This window comes from Pterocles gutturalis, unplaced genomic scaffold (genome assembly GCF_000699245.1).
Source record: "Pterocles gutturalis isolate BGI_N339 unplaced genomic scaffold, ASM69924v1 scaffold28898, whole genome shotgun sequence".
Lineage (NCBI taxonomy): Eukaryota > Metazoa > Chordata > Aves > Pterocliformes > Pteroclidae > Pterocles > Pterocles gutturalis.
Window position 1 is genome coordinate 19,233 of NW_010126534.1, and position 9,519 is coordinate 28,751.

At 36.2% G+C, this 9,519-nt stretch overlaps 1 protein-coding gene across 1 annotated transcript in view; it reads right to left on the minus strand.

The window, feature by feature from the left end:
- The window catches only part of LOC104465819 (dmX-like protein 1), a gene marked incomplete at its 3' end in the record, with an annotated part of 28,712 nt that overhangs the window by 18,564 nt on the left and 629 nt on the right, over positions 1–9,519 (minus strand). The window contains exon 3 of the mRNA XM_010079017.1: positions 971–1,096. Within this exon, the coding sequence (XP_010077319.1) occupies positions 971–1,096 (126 nt within the window). The remainder of the gene's footprint in view (positions 1–970; positions 1,097–9,519) is intronic.

Genomic DNA, 9,519 nt, shown 5'->3' on the forward strand with positions numbered 1-9,519 from the left:
TTCAAAGGGAAAATGATGGAGAGCCTTCAAAGAGAGTAAAGGCCACCTATTATGGAGAAAATGTCTGACAGCAGCTCTCCGTAAAGTTAAAAATTAAAAAAGGTATATAATTCATAAACTACAAATAACTGGATGCTTTCGAGAACAGTTCACAACTGCAACCTAAATAAGCTGCCTAATTTGCATTCTGCTTCTTCCTATAGATTTTAAACAACAAAGAATAATCTGGAGGCAAACTGAAGAGAAATCTGTGTGTCAACACTGATGAAGAAGCTGTAAGAAGAAATTTCATCCTTGCAACAGTGAACTGGATATGTATTGATCAGTACGGTCAGTAAGCAGATTCCTAGCCATCCACTCTTAGTATTTCAACACTCTGGAAATGCATCTAGTCCAACTGCTAAAACCAAACAATATCAACTTGCAGAATCAAAATGATCATATAGGTGTAGTTAAGAAATGAAAAATGTTTACCTGCATTAGAAAAAGAAAAGCTGAGAATACAAGAAAGCAAAACCCTGTCCAAGAGAAACTTTAAGCCTTCATGACTTTTTTCAAAGAGGCATCATTTTTCTGGATGACCTGAAAGTGATTTCTCTGGAAGCACTCATCTTCTGCCAGCCACAAACATGTCAAAGTGTGTCAATGCCACATCTAGCAGTGTGAAGCCATAGTGAATAAATTACCTTTGCTTCCAGCTTGCTCATCTTTTAGTCAAATTCTTGCTAACTCCTCTATACAGCACTGTGTGCATCTCTATCTTCCTGTGCAGCCCTACATATCTTCTACCATCTCATTCTATGGTTACTATTTCATGTTCACTGTGCTGCTTACCACAAATAAAGACATGAAACAAGCATTTTACTATTAACTCTTGTGTACTTCCCTTAACTTGCAAGTATGCACACTCTTGAGAAGGCACTTAATGTGACATTGCTAGAACATTATTACAAACACTGCTCTATGTTACCTTCCCCTGTTGCATTGAGCAGTCCACACACCCCACTTGAATGTTTCCATGTTTTGCTCCAGGGATTATCTGTAATCTTTCAAAGTCAGTCCCCAGTACCACAATATCACATCCTGATGCATATGCCTGAAAAAGAAAAAAGAAACAAGAATTCAGTAAAGCTTTAGCTCCTTACAGCACATTGGTGAAGTATGGAACAGTATAGTCCACGTATCCTATCGATGCAGAACACTGTAGACATAAGTAGAGGTATTTGCAGAGATCAAATAGATGCCTACAATTTATATCATGCAACAGACGTGGCAAATTACTCTTTGTCCATGCTTAGAAGTGCAACACAACACTTGCGTAACAAGTAAACAGTGGTTCAGGATAGAAGAGGCAAAAAAAGAGAGTTAGTGAAAACATCTAAAAGAAAAGAAAAAGCATGAAGAACAAAGTTCATAGAAAGTAGGAAAAGAGTAATATATTTCCTGGATTGAAGAAAGAGGCATTTAAAAATAAATTTTTGAAAAGGGGGAATAGAACTGAGGAGCTAAAATTGCAAAAGCATTTAGTAAGGAACTTAGTAAAGGAATAATTCAAAAGGGTAACAGAATGAAGCTTAGCTATAGAAAAGCAAAACTGTGCTTTCACACTTGTTGAGTCTCCTGTTACTTGCACTCCATGGATTCATTTTATTTTCTCTTTAATTGGTATTGTCACTAAGTAATCTGATATGTCTAACACCTTCACAGAGCCACCTGAGTGCTGCAAAGTCCAATACAAAATTTCATCCTATCTTTAGGCAAGCTTTGTTAGAAACTGAGCATAGATTAAAATGGAGAGAAAGATTAAACACACCGGAGTAACTTGTGGAAACAACAGCGAGCAGATTCATACAATAAGCGTAAGAATATACAATTCAAGGATGAAAGTCCTAAAACAATGAACGCATACCCATTAAAAAGTTAGAGCCTGGAAGCCAGCTACAAAAGTAAAAGCACAAACAACAGCATTCTGTTTGAGAGCCAGCAAATGATAAAAGGGCAAAAAATGCTGTTTTAGTTGGCCAAAAGATTCAAGAGCACAACAGTCTCACAAAAACTGCAGATGGAAGATTTCCATATACTGACATAAATAATCATGCCTTACAACCAAACCTACTAATTTCTAGTATATTAACTAAAACCACTGTTGACTTAAAAAAAGAATGCTAGATTTAAAAGTTTGAAATATGATGGTCATGTTTTCAGGTGTTTCACATGAAAGAGTACTTTTATCAAGCTTGACCTAGACTATCATACCATTACATATATTAAAATAAATAATTAAGATAAAATCTATGGAGATTTCAATCCAAAACCAATTTTCCCCACAAAGGCTTCAGCGGTATTTCACAAAACAATCTTACTCTGAAGATTGTGATTACCATTCTCAGACAACATTCAGTTACTACTTTCCAACTCGCAGCCCACCAACCACCCTTAAAATAACTTGATAATTGAAAATGCTGTCTATAATGCTTCCACAGACTAAATGTAACTATATATTTATTTATGATCATTTATTATTGGTCAGGTTTTTGACCTCTGTCCTGTCCCGACCCTCTTCAGTTTCAAAAAGAGGTTCAAGCACTGTAATTCCTCCTGTCAAAAGAGCAGCACTTACTACAAACTTACGTATTAAACCGCAGACTCCAAAGCAGTCTAACTTAAAAATCATTCCAAAAGACAAGACTGAGTACTATTTTTTGTTCAAATGTTAAAGTGACTACTTTGATATCACACGAACAAGAACTTCATATGTGTTCCTCACAGGACATTTTTTTCCTTAGTTAAAAGCCATCCCACTTGGTAACTCGCTGATTAAGTCCGTAGTCCACCAGGCAAAGCTTATTCAGACATACCACATATAAAATTTTCCCAAAGCCATTTTGTTGAATTTAGTGTTCCACAAGGAGGCAATTTTAAGGTTTTAAAAAAAAAAAAAAATTAAAAAAGTGTTTCACTTCAAAGAGATAACATGGCTTTATTTAAAAATGTCTTTAAAAGACCGAAGTGCCAAAGACCATGTGAAGCCAACCTGCTCTTCTGTTAGCCCCTCCAGGCCTCATCAGCACTCTATAGACTTACTAGATTTCTCCCATCTGCTTCTCTCCATTTCTAGCTTCACAGGCAAGCCTAAGATCACACAGCATCACAACACTACAGCATTTCCAACATGGTGAGCAAGAACTAGCATACATAGTAACACATACCATTAGCAGTGATCCTGAAGTTCATAAACTAACCATTTTAATGGCATCAGGAACTCAGCCAGCTTTACCATAAAGTCCCAAGTATGCTTGGTATTTTGCACCGGAAGAACTCTCAACTATTGAACACTACACTCCGCAGATTTTAAGAACTAGTGTATTCATCACTGTATCAGGAACAAGAACTTAAAATAGTATCAGACCTCAGGCTATCTCCTGCTAACTTGGGCTGCACTGGACAGCAGTAGCTCAAAGAGGTATGCAAACATCCTAGACTTGCTGTTTCCTGAAAATGTTCCCTTCATGAATATAAACTCTTCTCCACAAGCTATAGTTCCTATAGCTCATTTTGCTATGTTTAAACATGGCTATTATTTTATGTTTAATACTCATTTCTTGTCCAGCTTCATATGCTGTGTGTTAAAAAAAAAAGTTTGTCAAATTGGGGATGAACTTTCTGAAGAAAAGTTGGGGAATATCTTCTCGTCCCAGCAATTCTCAGTTCTAACAATTAAGTTGTCTGATAATAACCCAGACCAGGGTGTGGGTGGGAGGAGTGCCCTTTTAAAGTCTTATTCTTGGAAGAAAAATATAGTCATTCCACCCTGATGTTCTGGTAATTCTCCACATCACCTGAAAAAAACTGACATTCAGGAAAAAAATAAAGAATCACATCTAATATCAGTCTATTCAAACTGATTAGATCATACTTGGTCACATTGACTTCCCAATCCCCAACAAACTGCAGAATCACTGACTAGCTCTTAAGCCTGCAGAGCAGGGGGGGAGGGGTGGGAGGGAACACACACACACCAAAAAAAAGCATTTTCAAAGAACTTCCAAATATAACTACTGCAGAACCACAATTTCAGAGACAAAAGGCAAGGGATGTAGATGGGAAGGAAGATAGATATTTCAAAGAAAAAAAGTGCCTGAATAGAAGGTTAACTAAGCTGCCTGTCAAATTAAACTGCAACAGGCTCCCTTTTCTACTGTTGCCTACCATTGCAAATCCACTACACCAGATACTTTCTGAGGGAAGCTTGAGTGTTCCCTTCCTCCTAAGGAATCCTTCCTTTGGTTCACTTCGGTCCCCACTGCAGCTCATCCATTAGTCTTCGCGCAGAGAAGCCACATCCCCATACACTCACTGGAATCCAGACTCCAGTTCTGAATGAGGTTTCTAAGCAGTTGTATCCTATAAAGACATTTCTCTAAAACAAGAGCACAAAACAGACAGATGGACCAATTTTACACTATTTCATCTCAGAAAACTGTACGAGGTATTTTGGTATAGTGTATTGAAGTCAGTTCTCAGAAGTAACAGATGCTTTCTAAACTCTAATAGTCTCTCATATACAGTAAAAAATGAATTCTGCCTACCAGTCAACTTTATCTACTTTTTACTGCAAGACTTGTCCACAATAGTTCACATGTCACTCATTTTCATTTTGGCAGAAGCTATTGAGATTGCATTTTTATAAGCTGTGGAAACCAAGAAAAAAGGTAATTCAAGTGTTCTGTTATGCATAGGGCAAGAACCAATTTCAGAGTATAATCACTTCTCATATCTATACTCTTGTCTACATAAACTGGCTCTTGAGGGGGGGATAGACAGCGGGCCGACAGGACAGGACGACACAAAATACTACAATACAGTTCAGCTAGGAAAGAATTCCTAAATATATATTAACAAAAAAATTCAAGATGCCTTTGTATAGCAAGCAGAGCACCTAAGTGTGATTTTGGCAAGCCATAAAAGCCTTTCACCTTAAGAATGTCCTAGGACATTTACAAGAAAGTTGTCTTTGCACAATGGGACAAGCAGATCATGTTGACATTATCAAGTTCTTGGAATGTTTATTAAACAATGATTTGTTCTTCTGTTACACAAATAAACAAGACAGAACTAGTTCAAGCTGCATGACCATGGATTTCACTAGCTGTTGACAAAGCAAAACAAACCTGAAATGAGGAAGTGAAAGATGTTTCAGGCCTGTGAAAACAAATTGATTTTACATACAGTACTGGGTTTTCATACAATTTCTACCCATTCTTTCAATCAGATGTCGGCTCTTATTTCTAAAATCGTATTTCTTTGTAAAAGATTAACAGATATTTTGACAACAACAGTGCTTTAAAAGCATGTTAGTTTTGACAGAAAATAGTATAGACAATTATATGAACCATTCTAATTTTTTTCTAAGTGAAGGCCTGAGAGACACAACTCTTAGAATGGTACTGGCAAATCAGACTCTATTCTCAAAAGAAGAAAAGCAAATGAGCAGGGGTCTTGACCTCTTACATAGCACTGCACCTCTGAAGCAGTTATTTCCCTTATACTTGACCCACTTTAATTATTTCTTCTATTTACTGACATACAAAGTTCTTGCTACAGTTTCTGCTACAGCTACATAAGGACTGACACAAACTTTATTTAACCTACATCACTTTTACATGAAGGACACAAGTACACTTACCATAAATTGCCAGCTATTACCCACAGGTGAACCCAGCAGTATGTGTGCACACATGCACATTTATAAAGTTATATATATATAAACACATGCAAATACATATGGGATGAATATACAGACTAGAAAGATAATGCAGAACTCTGTGCTGGGCCCAAGGTCATACAGAACCACCTAGCTGAAGCAGACCAAGAGACAGTACTTAGGAGTTCACAGTAACTTGAAATGTTCTCTCCCCACTATAGCTATACTGGAAGCTTACCTCTACAACAGCACACATCATCTTTTGCTTCTTTTGTTTTGCAGCTGATTCAGTTACTGTGTAGGAGTTAACTCTAAAGCCACATCAAGCCCACTTTTATCACTGATGGGTCTCAAGGGTTCTTACATCCCTTGCAAACGAAATGAAGTCCCAAAGGTCAGGATGCCAGGGCTCGCAGTCAGACTGACCAATTAAAAATATTTTATTCAAATTCTATAATAGCTGAATCTAATTCTACCACATGCTTGGAAGCAGAAGTTTAAAATAGGTATTTTTGTGACATTTACAAACATTATACCCTAGGGAAGATTCTTTTCCCACTTAAAAAGAAAAAAAAACAAAAACAAAAACAAAAAAAAAAAAAACCAAACACACACACAAAAAAGAACTATTCCAAGGAAAAGCACTGTAGACTAGGAAAAAAATCTTATTAGCAAAAAAACAGAAAAACTCATCTTTAGTAATTACATCAAGTACCTGTTTCTTCTGCTGGATTGAGCACACAAACATAATACATTCTCAGTCTGCAAGGGCTCACTAGTGCTTATATACAACACGTATAGGCACAAGTGGGAAAGGAGTATTTCATTATGTCTCACTTCTCTTATTTTGTCCCGTTCCCCCCACCATTGGTTCCTTTTCTACAAAAAATTTACCACAAAGGTCATTCTTATGAAAAGCAAAGATAAAAATTATAAGCAAATACATCTATTAAGAGGGTGATACTGCAATAACAACTGTATTTTTATCCTTCGCACTGAATAGTCAAAATCAACAAGCACAGTCACTCTGAAACACATGGTACTTCGCTGAATTACTCTATTAAAAAAATATATCTTACCTGTGCAGATATAAATTTGCATTAGTCTTTTTAGCATGGTCTCTCCCCACCCCCACTATTGTATCAGAACTTCTAATAGTCTAAGTATTACATTTAAATATTTTATTTTTGAAGAAATAATTTATTTCACTAAGAAGATAAATTTAATTTAAGAAATTTTCTTTCATTATGCTTGGGAAAAAAACACTTTGTTATCTATCAAAAGTACTGGAACTAATGTACTTCTTTAAGTGGCAAATGGATTGCCCATGCACTTAGAATCAAGGAATAAATTGTCACTGAAACTGCACTTTAAGTGTAAAGAGGTTTTTTCATTTTTTTAAGGTTAATTTAGTTAAAAAAACAATTAATTTCTTAAGTTCAGAACAGGGTGACTGAGACATCAAAAAAAAAGTAGTATCAAAAAGGTTTCCTCCCCTCTTCTAAATCACAATCAAGCAGTAGGTGTAAGCAGTGTAACTTGTTGGGTGACTTGTATGACCACTCAGTTAATTTTCGTGACAATAGATCTAAATACAAAGAAAATGTTAAGTACTTCCTAGACAGATACATAACAATTTTTTTTGAGCCACACAGTCTACCCTTACTTATAAAACCATTTTACAAAGCTGGAAATCTTCACATCACAACCCAATATCTCTGGAAAATTCAATGTGGTCTTGACCAAACTATCCAAAAGACACATTTTCCAAGAGCTTTTCAACTTAATATTTTAAGTTCACTATGTTATCAACTATACAAAGCAAGTCTCAAGTCCAGTCACACACAGAGAGGAAATCTGCCCAGAAAATACGATTACATTGAAATAAACCATGCCATTTATCTTTCCCAAATTTTTTCCCCTATAAACGATCGCTCTTTTGTGACTTCCATTACCAGTCTTGGACTTGTGCTTGTAAAGTTGCAATAGCTCACCGTGATTTTTTTCCCCCCTGCTTCTGATACTTGGGGAAAAAAAAAAAAAAAAAAAAAGGGAAAAAAATATGACAGAAGCAAAACTGAATAAGCAAAAATGCACAAAGCCAACCTATCACAAAAGCGGTATCAGCGAAGGTTACCCAATAACTTAAATACAGCTTCAGTAGTAACTAGTACAGCAGTATCCTATGTGATGAACTTATTCAACAAATATTTTTTACTCAAATATTTTAGATCTGACAACAACAAAAGAAAGCAAAGGATGGATTCCACTGCTGGCAAGTACACGGAAAATAAAAGAATTTGATTTCAGGAGAAGTACATAGTAAACTCTGGCTTCTGAGACCTGAGTTCTCATTCACTTAGAGCATCATACGTTATTACTGCCTGCTCTCAGCAGACAGATAACAGGCATGCTTCTTATGATATCTTGATGCTTATGAGCCTTTTTCTATATATAAATAAAAGACATGCCAAAAACTCTTTATCAGTGTTCTCTCCAAGGAAGCTCATGATCCACTTGACACTTCACATCCTAAAAAAAGAAGGCCAGAACAAAACCCTGCACACCAATAGGACAAGTATCTCAAATACTATCTTAAAACAGAATGGCACATATTCAAAAAGGTGCACACAATTCAGTGGGTATGGGCACTTTTTACTAGTCTCACTTCCCGTTTCTCAGAGTTTAGGAGGAGAATGTGCTATTTTTAACTTAAAACTAAGATTTTAAAAATTTTCACCTTGGTGTTCAGTACAGTATACCAGACAATATACTGAACTATACTGCATGCAAAAAAAAAAAACCCACAGTATTACACACCAAGTTCTCTGGTCATACAAAGGTAACTCATTCCACCTGTACAGTACATAACCCTGAAATACCAGCTCCTATGAGTTCTCAGACACAAAAAAATGGAACCATAGAAGTTTGCTGAGATGTGGGTTTTTTCCATTTCTAATATACCATTCAATAGTATTTATACTCATTAATGCTTAGATCATTACTTCAGATACGGGAAAACAACTATTTTTCTTGCTGCATTTTCTAGAGGGAAAATCCACCATTTCTTTCCAAAAAGGCAGAAATTAGCTTCAATTCCATTCACTCCTTAATCCTTCTGAGCAATCTCATGAACTTAACACAGCACTATAAAATGAGTAACAGTAACAAAAAAAAAAAAAACCCTGAAGCAGATGAGGATATTTCTGTTAGCAGTTTTAAATCTGAGGAAGGGAAACCCATTAATAACCTTCTGGAAAAAGGGACAAAACAAAGGAAGATGAATGTGTCTACAGCAAACACTTACTGTGCTTATGTCAGAATAGCTCTTGTGAAAAAGACACCAAAGAAACAGTTACTGAAAACTGTACTTCCCAATCATTCCTTTCTCCTCAAAGACAGATTCTTACTCTTCTTATCCACTGGGGAGCTCTAACACTTTTGGTAAATTAGGCTGTATCAGACAAGAGACTTCAGTGACATGGATAACAAACAATTTCCCTCAAAAAATTATATCAAAATGGGAAACTTACAAGAACACACTTTGAAAACTTACTAGTATTTCACTGTATCTGCCTCTTGCCAAATGGTTTCCCACCACTGACGGGTCTTTTTAGCATTTCTTGGTAAGTAAAATTATAAAGTTTGTCACAGTTGGAATTTGAAGTCCCAACTGCTGCAGTTTAAGGAATCTTCCAACACAAACACATTTACGGGAGTCATTTTTTTTCAAGGAAAGCACATCACCAGACAAGGCTGCAGATAAACGGACTCTGCAAAGCCAGTCTAACTGTGGAAGCAGCTCTAGGGTGCTT